The sequence below is a fragment of the Budorcas taxicolor genome, chromosome 17, assembly GCF_023091745.1.
Source record: "Budorcas taxicolor isolate Tak-1 chromosome 17, Takin1.1, whole genome shotgun sequence".
Classification (NCBI taxonomy): Eukaryota; Metazoa; Chordata; class Mammalia; order Artiodactyla; family Bovidae; genus Budorcas; species Budorcas taxicolor.
Genome location: NC_068926.1, coordinates 32,751,632 through 32,774,192, shown reverse-complemented (window position 1 = coordinate 32,774,192; position 22,561 = coordinate 32,751,632). Strand labels below are relative to the sequence as shown.

The following is a 22,561-nucleotide window of genomic DNA, read 5'->3' as shown; positions in this document are numbered from 1 at the left end:
TCAGTTCAGTTCAGTCACTCAGTTGTGTCCAACTCTTTGCCACCCCATGAATTGCAGCACGCCAGGCCTCTCTGTCCATCACCAACTCCCGGAGTTCACTCAGACTCATGTCCATCGAGTCCGTGATGCCATCCAGCCATCTCATCCTCTGTCGTCCCCTTCTCCTCCTGCCCCCAATCCCTCCCAGCATCAGAGTCTTTTCCAATGAGTCAACTCTTCTCATGAGGTGGCCAAAGTACTGGAGTTTCAGCTTTAGCATCATTCCTTCCAAAGAAATCCCCTGGCCGATCTCCTTTGGTCATTATCACCTCTCAACTCTGTTCAGTATCTCCACATTGGTTTGGTTGAAATCAGCTAATGTAGGAGTATTTACACTACAAAAATCAGCAAGCTTACGGATCAGGTGACTTACTGCTGGAGAGTAGTCGCTAAATACTGACAGCAAATTGCTAGTGCCGGTTAATCTGGCCCCTTTAAAAACGCCAACCTTTTTCTCATCCTTGGCCCTTTGCATTTGTACCTGTAGTTCTCACTATCTGGAGTGTTCTACTTTGTAGCTGGCTGTTTTGTTGTTGTTTTTTTACCACTTTTTAATGAGGGGGTGCAGACGACATCTGTGTCGCTGTCATTTTGTCATTGCATCTAAGTAAAACGTCAACTTCTCAGAGAGGATTTATCTGACTGCCAGTCTATAGGTCCCACTTCCCATCTCTCCAGTATTTCTATCACATTACTGTGTTGTGAATTTTTTCTTAGACATTAATTGTCATTTAAAGTTATATGCTTATATAGAATATAATGCGTTCCTGGTGGCTCAACAATAAAGAATCTGCCTGCCAGTACAAGAGATGTGGATTCCATCCATGGGTCGGGAAGATCGCCTGGAGAAGGAAATGGCAACCCACTCCAGTATTCTTGTCTGGGAAATCCCATGGACAGAGGGACCTGGCACGCTACAGTTTGGTTACCTCATCAATAGCTCTCATACTTCCAGTATCATGTAAGCTTCCTAAGTGAAAGTGAAAATTGCTTAGTAGTGTCTGACTCTTTGTGACCCCATGGGCTATATAGTCCATGGAATTCTCCAGGCCAGAATACTGGAGTGGGTAGCCTTTCCACCTCCAGGGGATCTTCCCAACCGAGGGATCAAACCCAGGTCTCCCGCATTGCAGGCAGATTCTTTACCAGCTCAGCCACTAGGGAAGCCCAAGAATACTGGCGTGGGTAGCCTATCCCTTCTTCAGGGGATCTTCCTGACTCAGAATCAAACCCAGGTCTCCCACATTGTAGGCAGATTCTTTACCAGCTGAGTTGCCAGGAAAGTTCCTGTCTTGTTCAAAACTGAATTCCCAGAAACACTCAGAACAGAATGTGTAATATAATATTTGTTGACTGAATGAATGATTTACTGAGTGAAAATGATATTTATCAAACCATCCTGTTATTATGCAACTATTATTTCATATTTATTTACCATACTTAAATACAGATTATTATTATGTATTTACTTGCAGATTTTTCAAAGGACCTACAAAAAAGGAAAAGAGCCAATCTTTTTTAACTGATGGCTGAAATTCCAGAAGTTTTTGCCACATTGGTTGTGGTCATTCAAATTGACCCCTGCTTTGAAAAGCAGCATAAGCATTTAAGGCTCTGTGGTGTTTAGTGTGATGTGATAAATTGCAGTCATATGTAAAGACCCACTGAAGCGTTTTATGGCTTTAATTCAGTTTCAAATGCTTAAAAATACTGCTTGAGCTATATTCTCATGACTCTCCCCTGAACTTTCTGGCTCTTATTCAATTCTGTTATCTAGTAGATGTTTCTAGGTAGGTCTTATCTCTACCTTGTGATGCCCTGCCTACCTTTTCTTGGTCTGGCTTGCTAACTCAGAATCTGCATAAACAGACATTGTGCTTTTGAAAAGTTTTGGCATTTGGCAATACTTTTATATCTGGACTTCCCACAGCAAAAAACTGTGAGCCTCCCATATCTCCCAAAACACTGAACACCTTTTTAGCTACCAAAAAAAACCCAAAACATATATATATATATATATATATATCTCCCATATGTGGTATTTGACTTCACATAGTTAATAATAAAGGCCTATGCTTCTTCACATAAACATAATGTGAAAAATTTTACTTATTTTGTTATGAGGATTTTGGTGTTTAGATAAGCATTTCCAATAGATATATATCCATGGAATTTTCCAAGTCTCTTAGAATTTTTTTAACCTTTGGTGATCTTCTGCCCTCACCAGTAAATTCATAGTCTGTGACCTATTAAAATCTACTACTACTCTTAAAGAAAGGAATTAGTATAAGAGAAAGCAGTAAAACAAGATGTGACTATAAGGGGTTATTGAAGTTATAACCTAGTGTGTAATATGGAAGGATTTTAAAAGAAAGCTATATATGAAAAGCTCTAAGTGGGAAAAATCTGACTTAAAATGCTAATTTTATAGCCAGAAGTCTTCTTGGAAATGAGCCAGTCCATTTCCTTTATTTTGAGATAAGAAAATTGAGGCCTGGAATAATTAGGCAGTTTGCCAGAGCTTACAGACCCAGAGAATATCAGAGTCAAGAACAATATCCAGGATTTATGCCTTCCAACTGAGCCCTTGCTCACTTATGGTATATCTGAAAAAAAAATCAGAATCTGATTACCCTCTGCAAAACATAAATTTCCAAAAACACAATTTTAAGAAAGCTTTTCTTCTTCTATGCGATCCATTGTACTCTAATGAATAAAACATTCTGTTATTTTTCTTTTTCCAAATAAATAAATGTTTCAAAATATTTTAAGTGGCATCAAATCAACTGGAATCAGTAATTTCAATACTGATTGTTTGAGACGAGCTTCAATTTAGACATTGTTCAAATTAAATTGCTAAGTAGGAGAAGATATAAAAAATTCACCAGGCTTTACAGGTAGAAGATGATAATATTGCCAATTATTCTAACCAATTGTCATTTTGCATTTACATTTATTAAAACCAAACTATAATGGTAATTTAATAGATCTTATAAGTGAATTATTATTAGAGTCAATGAGACTCATATGCTTCTATGGGCTGTCAATGTGTAGCAAGCATCTGGACAATGTTTTGTCAGGAAGCATTTGTGGAGCAGTCTCTACCAGGGATTCTTCTAGGAACTGGAGATATAGTGGTGAAAAAATGACAGTCTCTGTCCTCACAGAAGTTACATTCCAGTCAGAAAGCTAGACAAAATGTAATATATAGATCGGGAGTTATATGAGGTGCTATGTAATTAAATAAAGCAGAAGTGGCTAGAGAGGAAGGAACTGCAGTTATTATTTTTAATAGCAGAGTCAGGACAGTGAAATGTGAAAATCTGGGTAAATTTGCAGATGAAATGGTTCCTAGACAGGGATCAGGTTGCCTTTATTCAAAGGACAACTGGAAGGCCTGGACGGCTCTACCAGAGTAAAAGAAAGGAGAAATCTTGATAAATGAATTAGGCAGAGGCTGGATCATCTCAGTGTTTTAGACCAGGGAAAGAAGTTTTAATTTTATTTAAAGAGAAAGGCAAAGTCTTGTTAAAGCTTTGGACAGGGGAGCAACAAGGAATTTTGGAGTGGCCTGTTTCTGTGGAAAAGAGATCTGGTTTTGTGGCAGTGGTGAAAACTACAGTGGAAATAGAGATGATGATTAAAAGGCCATGACAGCAGCCCTTGGGAATGTTTGAAATTAGGCTACAGCATGGAGGAGGTGTGAAAGAGCTAAGTATTTTATCCGTTTTGAAGGTTAAGCCACTAGGACTTGATGATGGAATTGGAGGTGTAGGAAATTAGTAAAAGAGACAAATCAAGCGTGAGTCCTAGAGTATTAGCCTGAGAAATTTGGGGATAGGAAAAGGAAAAAAATTTTTAGGTTGAATTATCCTTGCATTATTTTTTTGATATACTGTATTTTAGATATTATGAAATCTCCAGTAGAGATGGCAGGTAGATATAAAAGTTTAATTCTCAGGAAACACGTTTGAGTAGAGGTACAACTTGCGTAGACTAATTTTAGACGATGTTCATTCTGTGCATGCTGAGTGCTTGTTTGTACCAGATTTCTTTCTATAGGATCTGATTTAATCCCACAACAGACTTGTAAATTGGATTCCCATATTATGAATTAAAAGAAAAACAAAACAAAGCTGAGTATTAGAGAAGTAAACAACTTGACCTAGACCTGCAGCTGTTAATCAATAGAAACAGAATCTGAGGCCACTAAACCTGATCAAGGAGACCGTTTAACTATGACTCACTCTTTCCCATAGATTAGCTCATCTAACATATTATGTTTCACATAAACCATGTTTATGAGTGTCTTCTCTTTGGATTAAATATTATTTTATATTAAAAAGAGAAATGGTTTTTGCAGCAAAAAAAAGAAACAACATTCAGTTCTCTGCCATTGAAACAGGGAGTAAAATAAAAATATTCATGAATTCAAAATCAAAGGATTACTGTTCTCAGATCAAGAAATGCATATCCAAGAGTTTCACGGAGTGCAAAGCAAATGTTTAATACTATACTTAGAATATACAATATGTACGATACACACATCCATGCACATACAGTAAGTCAATTGGGCTGTGTTATTTGCATTTATGGAGTGTGGGAGATTAAATTGTGCACAAATTAAATATATTACCTTTATTTATCTCTTCTCGGTCTAATATGCTAACAAGCTAAAGAGATATTCTGACTATAGATTTGGCCAAAAAGTCTAGTAGTGAACTATGTGTCAGCATAATTAATAGGTCTGAGGGGAAATTTTCAGTTATTAGCATCCCTAATTAAGGACATTTATCATCTGATTGAAACAGGGGATAAACTTCATTCTTATGCAGGGATTGGAAATTACTTTTTAATGAAGGGGAAACATGATGCTTTTGCAAAAGTTAATCCTAAAATCTAAAAGGGCTAATCACTATGCTTATTTTCTTGGTGAGGGTATGATGACATTTTGAATGAAAACTGTTTGTCACATTGTTCAGCTGAGAGGGTCACTGCATTGCAAATGTCTCTATAATCAAAAGAGAGGTCAGAAATGTGGAATATGACATTTTACATCTGAGGAGAGTTGCTTTTTAAATGTTCCAGAAAGACTGCATTCTGTCAGTATTATTTGTGGGAAGATGTTGAAGAACTTGCCTTGTCTGTTATGATGAACATTCTTAGTAATGAAAAATGCTTGAAAACTTTCTGTAAGATATCAATGATTCCATAAATCAAACAGTGCTAGGGTAATCTTCAGTTACCAGAAATCACTTGCATTTAACTTAGTTATATATTCGAGTCAAAGGAAGTTTTGTTATTTCCATTGGAGTATTTGTCTTAGATGACATTTTGTTTCCAAGGTTCATAACTGGTTATTGTTTACCTTCCTCTTATTTCCAATAAGTTTTGTACAAAACCCATTAGTGACTAAGTGATATCATAAATCATTTATTTACATAATATTCTTTAAATCAGCTATACTTTAGTAGAAACAACTTTTCCTACATAGCTTTTCATTTGTATAGTCATAAGATAAAAAATGGAGAAGGCAATGGCACCCCACTCCAGTACTCTTGCCTGGAAAATCCCAAGGACAGAGGAGCCTGGTGGGCTGCAGTCCATGGGGTCGCTACGAGTCTGACACGACTGAGCGACCTCACTTTCACTTTTCACTTTCATGTACTGGAGAAGGAAATGGCAACCCACTCCAGTGTTCTTGTCTGGAGAATCCCGGGGATGGCAGAGCCTGGTGGGCTGCCGTCTATGGGGTCACACAGAGTCGGACACGACTGAAGCGACTTAGCAGCAGCAGCAGCAGCAAGATAAAAATACAAAAAGAAAGATGATCAAGCTTCCAAAATTCCAATAAATAATAGCTAGAATTGCTATCATGTTGCATACAATTAAAATTTGATGAAGTAATTTCAGTCTATTTCTCATTTATTTAATTTAAGCTATAAATCCGAGTAGATGAAGGAAACCCAACTTTGAAATGGAAACAAACTATTTGAAATATTAAAGAGATTATTATATTACCTAAAGGATAGATATTAAATATAATAGAAAATAATGTAAGCTTAGTATGAGGAATTTTTCCTTTTCAAAAATCTTCTAATTTTATCATGTTAAAACTTAATCTTACTTTCTAGCCTATTTTGATAATTATTCAAAAGATATATAATTTGATAGTTTCACTAAATATGCAGGACTCAGGCTATATTTTGAATTTGGTAGTATTTCAGAGTTTCAACATGTGTTGTTAAGGTTCTTTTTTTTTAATGTTCTCCAAAATTAAGTCTTTATCACATACTTTATGTGGGGGATAAAATATTTAGTTTACATCATATTTTATTTTATAAACTCTTAAAAATTATGTATTCATATAACGTAAAATTTACCACTTTAATGATTTTTAAGTGTACATTTCAATGACATTAACTACCTTTGCACTATGAGCAATTTTCAGTCTTATTTACATAATATTGCTAAGTTCTTTAGTTTTGTCACCTCTATTTAGTATGATAGTTGTTTAGTCATGTACAACTCTTTGTGACCCTATGGACTGTAGCCCACCAGGCTTCTCTGTCCATGGAATTCTCCAGGCAAGAATATTGAAGTGGGTAGCAATTCCCTTCTCCAGGGGATCTTCCTGACCCAGGGATAGAACTTGGGTCTCCTGCATTACAAGCAGATTCTTTAGTATAAAAATTTATAAAAAGGAAATAGTGTTTTTGATAAAGATTCCTGAGAAATGATTAAAAATAAAATGTTACCTAAGTATGTACCTACCTAATTTATATAAACATATTTGTAGAACTAATTAGTGGTAATATATTATAAAATGAAAATTTTAAGATAAATGCTATTGCTCATATTTAAATACTTCTACATATTTACTTGCTTCACATATTTTCTGGATTCAAATTTAAGCCAAATCACATAATTAAAAGTCAATACTGAGTGGTTGGTTTCAATACCTTTTCAGGGGATGGCTTACTTACTGTAAGAAATATGTGTTTACTCCAAGTATAAAAAAGAAGGTAATACTTTATTACAACAAACACACCCAGTAAGAGGACTGTTCCACCAAATTTTTGATGTTAAGAATGAAATCAGTTTTATGGCAAAGTAATAGATTTCAGTTAAGCAAAATTCTAATGTGGCTGAGCAGTTTCTCATGTTTCAGGAAAATATGTTTAATTTATGGGGGCTAACATTAAATATGTAAAATGCCTGCAGTTAGAACTTTAATTAGATCTTTAGATTCATTCATTACACTTATTGAAGATGAATTTTCTGATAAAGCAGTTGCCTGAAACATTTTTCTTTTTAAAATCTTATTTTAGGTTTCCTTGAACTTTATTCTAATATGTTTGATCTTGTTAAGCCACCAATGTTCAAAGGCAATACCAGTTTAATCATTTCCCAAGTTTAAAAGTATAAAATATGACTTAAGACAAAGTTTGGAACTACGCAAGTGTAATGGACTATCAGAAGATTAAACTGTGAATAATCTGTGTGTGTGTGGGGGGGGTGTATGTGTGTGATGTGTTTTTACACATTAAAAAAATGCTTTTCAGAATCATATGTATTTTTTGCTGTTGCTCTAAAAATTTAAGAAGTTTAATATCTATTTACCCACATTTATTGTATATATGTTGGAGAAGGAAATGGCAACCCACACCAGTATTCTTGCTTGGAGAATCCCATGAACAGAGGAGCCTGGCAGGCTACAGTTCATGGGGTCGCAAGACTTAGACACGATTTGAGAACTGAACCACCGTTGTATATATGTATACATATATATACTTTATAAAATATATATACAGGCTTCCCTGGTGGCTCAGATGGTAAAGATTCCACCTGTAATGCAGGAGACCCAGGTTTGATCCCTGGGTTAGGAAGGTTCCCTGGGGAAGGGAATGGCCACCCACTCCATTATTCTTGCCTGGAGAATTCCACGGATGGAGGAACCTGGCAGGCTATAATCCATAGGGTCGCAAAGAGTCAGACACGACTGAGCGACTAACACTTTCACTTTTACTCTCATATATGTACACGCACAGATGTATGATATATAAAATACAAAATATTTTTACAAAATGAATTTGTGCTTCCTTTTATCATCTGACTTCTGATTGTATTTCACATGTCTCCTGTATGCTCCTTGCCTCTATACTTAAATATTTCTGAGATTTTGTCCTTTCATTTCACTTCTGTCTTCAGCTCCATTCATTGGCTCACTGTCTTCTGTCAGGAGTCTAGGTCCTTACATCCTACTTCTTCTTTCTGATTGCATCTGGTTCTCATAAATCAATTCCAGATGAAACTGAGTAATCTTGCCCTATTACGCCACTACCTATATAATTCATCATTATCAGATCTATCCAAGCAAAATATTGGCCCCTAGTATTCTGATTCCTCTCATGGGATTCAGGATTAATTGGGACCCTCTGTTATAAGTAGTAGACTATCTCCAAAATGTTGACCTTAGTCAGAAGTTTTGTTCTCTGACCCCAGCCTTAGGCTAAAACCTATATTTATTCCCAGAAGTGATCAGCTTTTTGAACTTTCACCCATGTAGTCACTAGATCAGATTTCCATATATAGAGTCAAAGGAGAACTTAATAAACATTGAAGACAACCTATGCCTTATTGGTTTAGATAACGATGAATTAAACAATAATTTCTGCTCTCAATTATTTTATAACTTAATAGAGAATATGGTAGAAGTACATCACTAATAATAATAATGAGTAAAACATCTGCAATAAGAGTGGCATACTTTTGTCTGAGCCTAAGGAACAGAGAAAATACATTTTTTCAAGAGTTCAGAGTTGACCTTCCCTCTGTCCACTACTGTTGTTCAGTCGCTAAGTCATCTCTGACTCTTGGTGACCCCATGGACTATACTTCTCAGTCCATGTGGTTTTCGGGCAAGAATACTGGAATGGGTTGCCATTTCCTCTTCCAGAGGATCTTCCCAACCCAGGGATCGACCCCATGTCTCCCAAGTCTCCTGCATTAGCAGGCAGATTCTTTACCACTGAGCCACCAGAGAAGGTTCTGTCCACTATGGCTAAATGTAAAAAAATTGTTTAAATTCTTTGAGTTGAAAGTTCTTTATTAAAAAACTTAAATAGTGATACCTGCTTCATGAATCTGTATATTGAGTAATACATATAAAAGATACCCATGATATGTATGTCTGCTAAGTCGCCTCAGCATGTAAAGAGTCCACTCTTTACAACCCTATGGACTGTAGCTCCCCAGGCTACTCTGTCCATGGGACTCTCCAGGCAGGAATACTGGAGTGGATTGCTGTGCCTTCCTCCAGGGGATCTTCCCAACCCAGGGATCAAACCCATGTCTCTTGGGTCTCCTGCATTGCCAGTAAGGTTCTTTAACACTAGTACCACCTGGGAAGCACCACTCAAATACTATTATCAAATAAGTGTTCAATAATATGTATCTAAAAATATATATGTGGCTTAGACGGTAAAGCGTCTGTCTGCAATGCAAGAGACCCGGGTTCGATCCCTGGGTTGGGAAGATCCCCTGAAGAAGGAAATGGCAGCCCACTCCAGTATTCTTGCCTGGAAAATCCCATGGGCTGCAGAGCCTGGTAGGCTACAGTCCATGGGGTCACAAAGAGTAGGATACAACTGAGCGACTTCACTTCACATGTATATGCACATAGGCTTGTCAATTTATATACAAATATACAGGCTAAGCTTACACGGACTAACTAAGACTAGAGTTTTTAGCATACTAATATTGAGGCTCTCTAGTAATTTGCAAGAGGAGAGAACAAAGAGTCAGTTGGGAGTATCAGCCTGGAAAGTTCTGAACTGAAGGTAAAGTTACAGTGAATATCATGTAGCACTTCACGTGGACCATAACCCAAAAGATGTTGGGAAATAGGAACATAAGCACCAGAACCACTTCTTCACTAGGTTAAGAGGAAGGGTTCAAAAGCAAGCAAATAAACACAGAAAAGCAACAAAACATGGCTTCATCATTCCATAGGAGATGAGGAAGTGATAAAATCTGTGTATACCAAGGGCTAGGTAACTTGTGTCCTTCATCTGAGAAGTCTGTTGTAGATGTAAGTCTTTGTTGTGTTGTCGTGCTCAGACAAGTCCAACTCTTTGTAACCCTTCGGACTGTAGCCCATCGAGCTCCTCTGTCCATGGAATTTTTTCCAGGTAAGAATACTTGGAGTGGGTTGCCATATCTTCCTCCAGAGATCTTCCTGACCCAGGGATCAAACTTGCCTCTCCTGCATTGGCAGGTGGGTTCTTTATCATGAAGCCACCTGGAATATGAGGCTAATTTGCTCAAAATCAGGGGGCATTCCTGCTTTCTGTCCCTTGATTTCATCTTCCTTCCTAAAGCTTAGAGGCAGGGCCTTGTGGAGGACCAGTCTGAGGCTAGAGTGAGATGAGCGGTGGAAGGCTCTATCCTGAGAATAAAAGAGAAATATTGGAGGCAGAGTTCAGAGTTAGTTAAATCCCAGTAAGAGACTTAGGAATGTAGAATTATGTCTTTGTACAATTTCCTTGTAAAAGTTTAAAAGTAAATAAGACCTGCATGCCCATCCCCTGGGGCAACAAGAAAGTGAGGCCATTGTAGAAATTGGGTCACTCTATCAATTCTTGAAGAAAAGAGGAAGAGAAGAACCCCAAGTGCTGTTAAAGTGGGCTGTGGCTGCTAACAAGTGGAGGAAAGGGGACTCGTGCTGGTTCTTGGCTTGAGCAGATGCCCCATGAGGATATGGGATTACTGTGGGGTCACTTCTCAGGCCAGGATCATATGCTGTTGCTGGTGTGCTTTCAAGAGCTTGTGGAAAAATTAGTTGTTCTCTGGTATGGAAACCATGAGATTGAATTTGTTGAATATTTTCCTAGGTAAACAATGTTTTGTGTTTTTTTTTTTTTTTTTTCTTTTTGCTTACTAATTCAGAAAACACATCAGCAACAACATTTATGTAGTTTATAGACAAGGAAAGGAATCACATGTTCCTAACCAAATGAGTTAGTCATCATTTTATGAAGTTTTTCATATGTGTGTTGTCAGACACTTTAGAATACCAAAGATAAAACCATTTGGCAGTTACTGAACTATTTCTTAATAAGTTTAAGCATTGTTGATTAGAGAGCATATTAGACATTTTCAGATCTTCTCTCACTTGAAATTTGTAAATTTTGCATTTTTAAATTTTCAATTCAACACATCTTATACAAAGCTGTGCAAGTTTTGAAAGCTGAGTCTCATACACTTATAACTACCAAAAAAAATCATTAAAAGAAAAGAATGACTCACAATCTTTTCCTGAATAATGTTGTCATAAGACTGACTTGAAAGTTTTGTCAGGGGACAAAAATCCTGAGAATTATGACACAGTAATCTGTAAAATTAAAAACTGATCTTTTAAATGTCAAATTTCCTTTTTTTCTCCTAATTTCTAAAACAAGTACAACAACGAAGAGTAATATAGAATATGTTCTAACTATGTACCAGGCACTATCCTAAACATGTTACATTCCCCTCCACACCCCTATTGGGGTAGGTTTGTTCTTATTATTCCCATTTTGCATATAAGAAGACAGATTTAGTGAGTGAAATACAGTGTAAATAATAGAGATAAAAGAGCCTTTCATAATATCTGGGACCTTGACTTAGTTATCCCCTCTCACGATTCATCAGATATAGCCCGTCCTTCCCATGACATCCCCTTTTGTCCACACAAATGTACAAACAAGCTCTAGTTATTGTTTTCTTCAAGCAGACAATGGGAGAGATACTAACATCATTCACGCAATTAACTTCCATTTTATTAAATTGTGTATAATTAAACACACATTTCAGAGCTTAGGGCCGAACACTGGTCATCCATAATAACTCAGAAAATATTGACTTGGGCTTTAACATGTGCTGTGAAAAATTAAAAATTTATGGCCAGATGTCCCCAAATGCTACACAAGCTTAACCTGGACAATAGCTAAGGTCCGCCACAGATGGGCCTTTTCCTCTGGCTTGGGGCTCGTGTTGTTCCCTGAGACTGGCTTGTCCAGAGTCCCAGAGCATCTCACTGAGCAGCATGTGTCCTGCGCCAACACCTTCTAGCTTTTCTGTCAGTGGTCAAGAGCTCCCCATGCAAGTCAAAGCCTAGTTCCATTCCTCACCAGGTCAATGGCCCTAAAAAAGTTACTCAACCTTTCTATCCCTTTCTTTAATGTCATTTATATATAAAATGGAGGTAACAGCCATAGAAACTTATGAAGAGTAGACGATTCAGGTAAACTTCTTAAACCAGTACATGAATCCCTAAAGATTCAATTAATGTTTATGTTGAGTGAGATTTTAAAAGTATTATTTTGATGTGCTTCTTCAATGTTTAAAATACTTCTAAATCTGTTCTGAATGTGAATTACATATGATATTATCCTACCATTGTTTAAGTGACTAGTGAAAAGGCAAGTACAATATTTTAATATTTGTAGTTCATTGACTGTGGCTTAGATCATGAACTCCTTATGGCCAAATTCAGACTTAAATTGAAGAGTAGGGAAAACCACTAGACCATTCAGATATGACCTAAATCAAATTCCTTATGATTATACAGTGGAAGTGAGAAATAGATTTAAGGGACTAGATCTAATAGATAGAGTGCCTGATGAACTATGGACTGAGGTTCATGACATTGTACAGGAGACAAGGATCAATACCATCCCCATGGAAAAGAAAGGCAAAAAAGCAAAATGGCTGTCTGGGGAGGCCTTACAAATAGCTGTGAAAAGAAGAGAAGCGAAAAGCAAAGGAGAAAGGGAAAGATATAAGCATCTGAATGCAGAGTTCCAAAGAATAGCAAGGAGAGATAAGAAAGCCTTCCTCAGCAATCAGTGCAAAGAAATAGAGGAAAAGAACAGAATGGGAAAGACTAGAGATCTCTTCAAGAAAATTAGAGATACCAGGGAACATTTTATGCAAAGATGAGCTCAATAAAGGACAGAAATGATATGAACCTAACAGAAGCAGAAAATATTAAGAAGAGGTGGCAAGATTACACAGAAGAACTGTACAAAAAAAGATCTTCACCACCAAGATAATCACGATGGTGTGATCACTAAGCTAGATCCAGACATCCTGGAATGTGAAGTCAAGTGGGCCTTAGAAAGCATCACTATGAGCAAAGCTAGTGGAGGTGATGGAATTCCAGTTGAGCTATTTCAAATCCTGAAAGTTGATGCTGTGAAAGTGCTGCACTCAATATGCCAGCAAATTGGGAAAACTCAGCAGTGGCCATAGGACTGGAAAAGGTCAGTTTTCATTTCAATCTCAAAGAAAGGTAATGCCAAAGAATGCTCAAACTACTGCACAATGGCACTCATCTCACATGCTAGTAAAGTAATGCTCAAAATTCTCCAAGCCAGGCTTCAGCAATACATGAATCGTGAACTTCCTGATGTTCAAGCTGGTTATAGAAAAGTCAGAGGAACCAGAGATCAAATTGCCAATATCTGCTGGATCATCAAAAAAGCAAGAGAGTTCCAGAAAAACATCTATTTCTGCTTTATTGACTATGCCAAAGCCTTTGACTGTGTGGATTACAATAAACTGTGGAAAATTCTGAAAGAGATGGGAATACCAGACCACCTGACCTGCCTCTTGAGAAATCTGTATGCAGGTCAGGAAGCAACAGTTAGAAATGGACATGGTACAACTAACTGGTTCCAAATAGGAAAAGGAGTACATCAAGGCTGTATATTGTCACCCTGCTTATTTAACTTCTATGCAGAGTACATCATGAGAAATGCTGGGCTGGAAGAAGCACAAGCTAGAATCCAGATTGCCGGGAGAAATATCAATAACCTCAGATATGCAGATGACACCACCCTTATGGCAGAAAGTGAAGAGGAACTAAAAAGCCTCTTGATGAAAGTGAAAGAGGAGAGTGAAAAAGTTGGCTTCAAACTCAACGTTCAGAAAACGAAGATCCTGGCATCTGGTCCCATCACTTCATGGGAAATAGGTGGGGAAACAGTGGAAATAGTGTCAGACTTTATTTTTTTGGGCTCCAAAATCACTGTAGATGGTGACTGCAGCCATGAAATTAAAAGATGCTTACTCCTTGGAAGGAAAGTTTTGACCAACCTAGAAAGCATATTGAAAAGCAGAGACATTACTTTGCCAACAAAGGTCCATCTAGTCAAGGCTATGGTTTTTCCAGTGGTCATGTATGGATGTGAGAGTTGGACTGTGAAGAAAGCTGAGAGCCTAAAAATTGATGCTTTTGAACTGTGGCGTTGGAGAAGACTCTTGAGAGTTCCTTGGACTGCAAGGAGATCCAACCAGTCCATTTTAAAGGAGATCAGTCCTGGGTTTTCATTGGAAGGAATGATGCTAAAGCTGAAACTCCAATGCTTTGGCCACCTCATGCAAAGAGTTGACTCATTGGAAAAGACTCTGATGCTGGGAGGGATTGGGGTCAGGACGAGAAGGGGACGACAGAGGATGAGATGGCTGGATGGCATCACCAACTTGACGGCCATTAGTTTGGGTGAACTCTGGGAGTTGGTGATGGACAGGGAGGCCTGGCGTGCTGTAGTTCTTCGGGCTGCAAAGAGTCGGACATGACTGAGAGACTGAACTGAACTGATGCAGAAAAGGCAAAGAGTGAGAACTAGTTTTATTCAATATAAAATCCAACACCTAAAAGGTAAGATATCTGCAGAAATTAATTTTAAAATATGTTAATATAAACGGAATTCTTGACATAAATTATCTCACAGAGAAGGCAACAGAGATCAGCTTGCAGCCTAAATTTAATTGAATATATTCCAGGAGATATCATGCCTTGTCATAGTGCCCAGTTCAAGTGGTCATACAAATTTTTCATCTAATGTAGAATTTGAGCTTCCTTGCGTACAGCACAAAAACCACTGCATTCCGTAATTTTCTAGTCCATTGATTTTTGGTTCCCATAGATTGGAACATAAAATTGATTGGTACTATGCCATCAGTAATGACAATCTAAGAACACAGGGAGAAGTCTGAATAGCAATAAGGACATATTAGCAAATCATAAGAATATTATTACAAAAGATAATATTAGAAGGTTGTGAATCTCAACACCATTCCATGATATTAGAGAGATATTCATAAACATTTTACAGAGAAGTGAATGAGTAAGTGAAAGAATGACTTTATTTACAAAATATAGAATACTAAAAGTAAGTAGAATTAAAGCTTCATTTAATGGGAAATAATTTATGGGAAGAAAAGTTGTATCTTAAAATTGAGCGTATCCAGGGCCTTATTTTATTTTAGATAAGCATAGGTAAGCAGACCTTCATTATTTCTATTTTGGTATATTAAAGTCTGAATATGATTCTGAAAAACAACTAAAAGCAGATGATTTGCCATTTACCTTTGAGATAACCCACAGAATCAACTAAATATGATATCTGACCTTCACCACACAAGAGTCTTCTAACTCTGTGTACGATAGACAGTGTAGTCCGGGGTTTTGTTAAATGCTGCATTTTCACTATATGTTGATAAAGGCACTGGAACAGGGAATAAAAATGAATCATTTCGTATTTACCTTAAACATTAAATAAATGCAACAGAAATGATTTCAAGTTATCTCATTGACATGCTATTTCCAGCAAGTGAAAGGTCAGTTCTTTCTTTTTTTAAATTTTCTGCAAAGAAATATAAGTTAGTATAGAAAAGGGGATTTAAAGGCCTCAAAACACAGTTAATTTTTCTTTATGATAGCATTGATAGTCACATCTAGGAATACAGGTTTTAATTCTGCTTTTTCAGCTGGCCAGCTAGTCCAGATACAGAGGGATGCTCCAAATCTGGCTTGATCTATTTTACTATAATTTTAGAGAAACCAGTAGTGCCTCTTTTGTGGCATTTAAATGATATTGTTGTGCTCCAGATTGCTGAGTGAGTACCTTTAAAATAGACTAGGAGATTGACATATTCTTTTGTGCAGTATCACTAGGAAAGAGTTGGAATACTAGTCCCTAAATAAAAATATTTTTCTTGTAACAAAACTAAAAATTACTCAATCACCTGTCTATGTGTTCACAAATATTACCTTGGGGTGTTTTCTACGTTCTCTTTAGTAGTTCTGTCTACAACCCATTGTTAAGCTTGCTATTATTTTTGTGATTTATAAACATTAAGACTTGGTTTTCTTTTCCCTCTAGGATTCCCTGCCCTGACCGGAACTGGAATAATCAATGTCATAGTGGATGACGTCAATGACAATGTCCCGACTTTTGCCAGTAAAATGTATTTCACGACAATTCCTGAAGACGCACCAACTGGGACAGATGTTATACTGGTAAATGCCTCAGATATTGATGCTTCAACCAATGCGGTTATCAGGTCAGTGCCTTTTCCTTTGTAAATTTTGATTACTTTTCTCATTAAACGTCTTTGAACGAAATGCATATAATGCTTCATTTCATTGGAAATGTCATATATTAACACCTAACCCTATTGTGATTGAAAGTAAGTTTTAGTTGCTCAGTCATCTTCAACTCTTTGTGACCCCATGGACTGTAGCCCACCAGGCTCCTCTGTCCATGAATTCTTCCATCAAGAATACTGGATTGAGTAGCCATTCTCTTCTCCAGGGGATCTTCTTGACCCAGGGATTGAACCCAGGTCTCCTACATTGCAGGCAGGTTCTTTACTGTCTAAGCCACTAGGAATTATTGCTAAATAACCAACTATGCCTAAAATGAAGATTAAAATAAAAATTTTACCTTATTAACTTTATTTATATTCTTATTGCATTTCATTCTTTGGTACTTTAGGAATTAGGACACAGGTCAGCAGGAGGAGATTTTCATGCTTCATGTGATTGACTAGTGTCACTTAGTGGTATTTGCCTGGTGACCGTCTGGAGGACCCAAGATGGCTTCACTCACATGCATGGTGCCTTGGCAGGGATGGCTGGAACAGCAGGCTCCATTGATTCCCTTCTCTGCTCTTGTGGTCTCAGGGCTTTTTAATGTAATTCTTCAGCAGAGTAGTTGGACTTCTCTATATGGTAGAGAAACCTCTGGGTTCCAAGGACCTCAGGTGAAAGCTGCTAATGTTCTTAAAAGCCAGGACTTGAAGTGGGCAGTGCATCGCTTCTGGAATACTTTGTTTATCATAGTTCCATGCCCAGCCCAGAGATCCTGGGCTAAAACCTATGTGTGAAAACTCTTCAAATAACTTTCGTTTCATACAGTCAAATATAATACAAATTGATGCTATTTTTATTTTGCAAAAAATTATCATATTGACTTTTAAATTAGACAGTTCAGTTCAGTACAGTCACTCAGTCATGTCCAACTCTTTGCAACCCCATGGACTGCAGCACGCCAGGCCTCCCTGTCCATCACCAATGCCAGGAAGTTTACTCAAACTCATATCCATTGAGTCAGTGATGGCATCCAACACTCTCATCCTCTGTCGTCCCCTTCTCCTGCCACCTTCAATCTTTCCCAGCATCAGGGTCTTTTCAAATGGGTCAGTTCTTTGCACCAGGTGGCCAAAGTAATGGAGTTTCAGCTTCAGCATCAGTCCTTCCAATGAATATTCAGGACTGATTTCCTTCAGGATTGACTGGTTGGATCTTCTTGCAGTCCAAAGGGCTCTCAAGAATCTTCTCCAACTCCACAGTTCAAAAGCATCAGTTCTTAGGTGCTCAGCTTTCTTTATAGTCCAACATGACTACTGGAAAAACCATAGCTTTAACTAAACGGACCTTTGTTGGCAAATGTCTCTGCTTTTGAATAAGCTGTCTAAGTTGGTTGTAACTTTTCTTCCAAGGAGAAAGTGTCTTTTAATCTCATGGCTGCATTCACCATCTGCAGTGATTTTGGAACCCCCCAAAATAAAGTCTGTCACTGTTTCCACCGTTTCCCCATCTATTTGCCATGAAATAATGGGACCAGATGCCATGGTCTTAGTTTTCTGAATGAGTTTTAAGCCAACTTTTTCACTCTCCTCTTTCACTTTCATCAAGAGGCTTTTTAGTTCCTCTTCACTTTCTGCCATAAGGGTGGTGTCATCTGCATATCTGAGGTTATTGATATTTCTATCGGCAATCTTGATTCCAGCTTATGCTTCATCCAGTCCAGCATTTCTCATGATGTACTCTGCATATAAGTTAAATAAGCAGAGTGATAATATACAGCCTTGACGTACTCCTCTCCCGATTTGGAACCAGTTAGTTGTACCATGTCCATTTCTAACTGTTGCTTCTTGACCTGCACACAGATTTCTCAGGAGACAGGTCAGGTGGTCTGGTATTCCCATCTTATTACAATTTAAATGAAAAATATTTTCCCATTCTATTAAATCATTATGCCAACCTTCAACCTTTTATACTCTGGCTTGCTTTGTTTTTAATGTAATATATATTTTGGATGTTAATATCTTCTTGCTACTCATGGAATCCTGGAGAAAATCCATCTTCTCTTCTGGTTAATAGAGATTTGCTTCTCCGCCCATGGGATTCTCCAGGCAAGAGTACTGGAGTGGGTTACCATTTCCTTCTCCAGGGGATATTCCCGACCCAGGGATCGAACCCGGGTCTCCCGCATTGGAGGCAGACAGTTTAACCTCTGAGCCACCAGGAAAGCCTGGTTAATAGAGATTTTGTGTATTAATTTCCATTTTAGCTACTTAAATATTACATATTTAATCCATTTTACCAACTACTGATGGGTTCTCTAAAAGCACAGCTTTTAATGTGTGATGTTAATTTTCCTGTGTAGTCTAATGTGATCTTTTACACAACAGCTATCCAACAAATATTTGTTTATATTATTCTTTCCACCAGTTTGATCAAGTTATACCTTTTAATGGATGGTGTACTTATTTTGAGTTTTACGCTTTACATAACATTTAATATTTTCCCTTGTAGTAAACCAGCCTGTGTTATTTCCCAGTCTTTATCTAGTTTTTATCTTTGCTTTCCAGACACCCATCCCAGAATTTAGCTTTTATAGAAATGTATTCCTTTTTTCCTCCAACTCACCAAATGTCCATTCAGACCTCACTTTTAATTCTTTTATGTCATAACATTGGAGAAAGTCACAAAACTGCATCAGCAGAGTGAACGTCCAAAGGTAAATCCCTTACTCTGTGCTCTTGATCGCATCCCATTAGATTTCCTTCAGATCTTTAATTCAATAGTTACTACATTTCTCTCTGGATCTTCAGATAATCCCTCTTTTCTGGATCACATCTTTATCCCTAAAGAAATGCTCAGAATATCTGGTATTAAGTTCTGGTTCCTATTTACTTACATGACTTAGGAAAGTCATTTTAGTATCTTTAAGGCTCACTATGGGGCTTCCCAGGTGGTGCCAGTGGTGAAGAACTTGCCTGCAAATGCAGGAGACATAAGAGACATGGGTTTGATCCCTGAGCTGGGAGGATCCCCTGGAGGGCATGACACACCACTCCAGTATTCTTGCCTGGAGAATTCTGTGGACAGAGCAGCCTAGCGGGCTTTGGTCTATGGGGTCACAAAGAGTTGGGCACAGCTGAGCGACAGTGTGCACACACCCAAGGCTCAGTATATCCATCAGTAAAAGTGGAGTTTAGAATTGCTGCTTTCCAATTTGTGAGAATTAAATATTGATATATATTGACCACCTACTCGGTGCCAAGTATTTTCCTGTTTCCTTCTCCAGGGGTTCTTCCTGACCCAGGGATTGAACCCATGTCTCATGTCTTTTGTGTTGGCAGGTAGGTTCTTAACTGCTAGTGTCACCTGGGGAAACCCATATGTGAAATCAGTTAATATGTGCAAATTTCTCTTACACATAATTGTGATATTAAAATTGCTAAATATATGTGTTTTTCTTTATAGCGTTCTAATAACTATTTTATTCCTAATATATTCACTCTTGGAAAAACATCTCCAACATAATAGTGACTGGCACCTAAAGAAATGCATTAAATGAGTAATTCTAATATTCTTAGAGAACTTTGGAATATTATTTACTCACATTTTTTTAACACCTCATTTTTGAGAGGGTGGGTAACTACCTCAAAACTTTCTCCGGCCAGTTATTCTTTAAAATCTCTCAATCAAATTTCTCTTCTATTGCTTTACCAAAAAAGACTATTGGAATATTCTACTGAAATTTTTCAAATCCAGTGATTTCTGAATCCTTATTTCTCTTTACCGTTTACATCATAGGTCGTCCTTTCTTACTGGCATTTTATTTTCTCCTCAGTGTCTGTGTCAATATTATTTCTTATTTCTCACTCTGTATGTCTAACCACATCTTCTAATTTGCCTTTGTGTTTCCTCTTTCTCTCTTCAAAGTAATCTGGACATTCCCCACAGCACTTTTCTTTATTTCCATGTGTATGAAAGACAGAGAGAGAAAGAAAAAACAGAGGATTACCCATTTCCGTGGCTGCACCTATGCAGAAAACACCCAGAAAACTATGCAGAAAACCTCCAAACCTGTGTTATCAACTCTAACTCCATTCCAAGAGATTCCCACCCATATTTGTAACTCTCCAGGAGCACTTCTACCTAGAGATTCTGCTGGAACCATAAGCACAACGTATCAGAAACTCCTAACCTTTTCCGTTTCTCATCTTGGCATTCTGCTTCCTTTCACTGATACTGTCTCAGTTTCTTTGTCTTCCTGTCCTGATGGCTAACAGTCATCTTTTCCACCTCTGTATACCTCTTCTGTGTATTCCTCCTGCCAAGATCCTCATTCAGTCCATAATTATATCATGCCCAGATTAACATAATAAAAATCAGCTTACTTTTCTGACTCAGATTTATGATCCTTCCAATCTATATTCCATACTCTTCTGTATAAGGGCTTCTTATATGGTGCTAGTGTTGAAGAACTGCATGCCAATGCAGGAGATTTATGAGACTCGGGTTCAATCCCTGAGTCAGGAAGATCCCCTGGAGGAAGAAATGGCAACCCACTCCAATATTCTTGCCTGGAGAATCCCATGGATGGAGGAGTCTGGTGGGCTATTGTCCATAGGGTCGCAGAGTCAGACCCGACTGAAGCGACTTAGTATGCATGCATCCTGTATAATTTTGAAGCCCTTACAGCATCCCAGGTACTTTGTTAAGTTCTGAGAAATTAAGCACTTCAGTTCTCATAAGGAGAAATCTTTAATATAGAAGGTAGTTTTGCTGTATTACAATTAGAGTACCTTGTAACAAGCATAATTTAAACACAGAATGGAATCAAGAGCATAGTCAGTGAAACTTGAGGAAATAAGTAGAAGCTTTGAGTAACTGATGATTTGGGGAAAGACAGAGGAATAAGTTATGAACAAATAAAGGATGAAAAACATTCTAGGCAAAGACAGAAACAGGTACAAAGGTAAAGCTATGCAAAAACATAGCATCAGAAAAATAAAGCTATTCAGTATGGTTGGTGTGGGTTAGGAATGAACCTTGTATACCATATGAGAAGATTCACATTTTTTTTTTTTTTTTTGCATCTAGTTGGAGAAACAACTGAAATGTTTTAAGGTGGCCAGTAACACGACTAGTTTACATTTTATGATAATTCCTCTCAACTTTGTAGGAAGCAGTTTGGATGAAGCAGAGTCAGTCAGTGAATGAAAGAACAATGGCAGTAATATGAACCCCCTTGCTCTGTATTTCAGCTTTAACAGTGAAATTCCCCCATCCTCAAAAGATTTTAACTTCCAGTTTGCCTAGGGGATAAGGCCTAGTCTGCATATTCCAGCCACTCCATAAAGGGCCCCAGCATCTCTCCAAGCTTGTTCTGTACAAATCTTCAATGTATAGCCAAACTTTCAGCCTCACTGGATCACTTTCTGCTTCTGGGAAAAGGATTTGTGCTTTCCCTAGCATTCTGGCTTTATTCAAGTCCTTCTCTGTCCTAGGGCAGGGTTCTCCAAACACAACCTGCAGGCCAAATTCCAGCCAAAGTCTGCTTTCGTAAACAAAGTGTTACTGGAACATAGCCACGCCTATTCATGTGTGTATTGTCTATGACTAATTTTGCATTACAAGGGCAAGCTGAATGCTGCAACAGAGATCTGATGGTGTAAAGAGCTGAAAATATTTACTTGTATTACTAATACTTACTAAGTTCAGTTCAGTTCAGTTCAGTCGCTCAGTCGTGTCTGACTCTGCAACCCCATGAATTGCAGCACGCCAGGCCTCCCTGTCCATCACCATCTCCCGGAGTTCACTCAAACTCACGTCCATTGAGTCCATGATGCCATCCAGCCATCTCATCCTCAGTCGTCCCCTTCTCTTCCTGCCCCCAATCTCTCCCAGCATCAGAGTCTTTTCCAATGAGTCAGTTCGCATGAGGTTGCCAAAGTACTGGAGCTTCAGCTTCAGCATCATTCCTTCCAAAGAAATCCCAGGGCTGATCTCCTTCAGAATGGACTGGTTGGATCTCCTTGCAGTCCAAGGGACTCTCAAGAGTCTTCTCCAACACCACAGTTCAAACGCATCAATTCTTCGGCACTCAGC

At 37.9% G+C, this 22,561-nt stretch overlaps 1 protein-coding gene across 1 annotated transcript in view; it reads left to right on the top strand.

Moving 5' to 3' along the window:
* The window catches only part of FAT4 (FAT atypical cadherin 4), a 184,200-nt gene that overhangs the window by 114,098 nt on the left and 47,541 nt on the right, over positions 1-22,561 (top strand). The window contains exon 7 of the mRNA XM_052654811.1: positions 16,254-16,434. Coding sequence (XP_052510771.1) covers positions 16,254-16,434 — 181 coding nt within the window. The remainder of the gene's footprint in view (positions 1-16,253; positions 16,435-22,561) is intronic.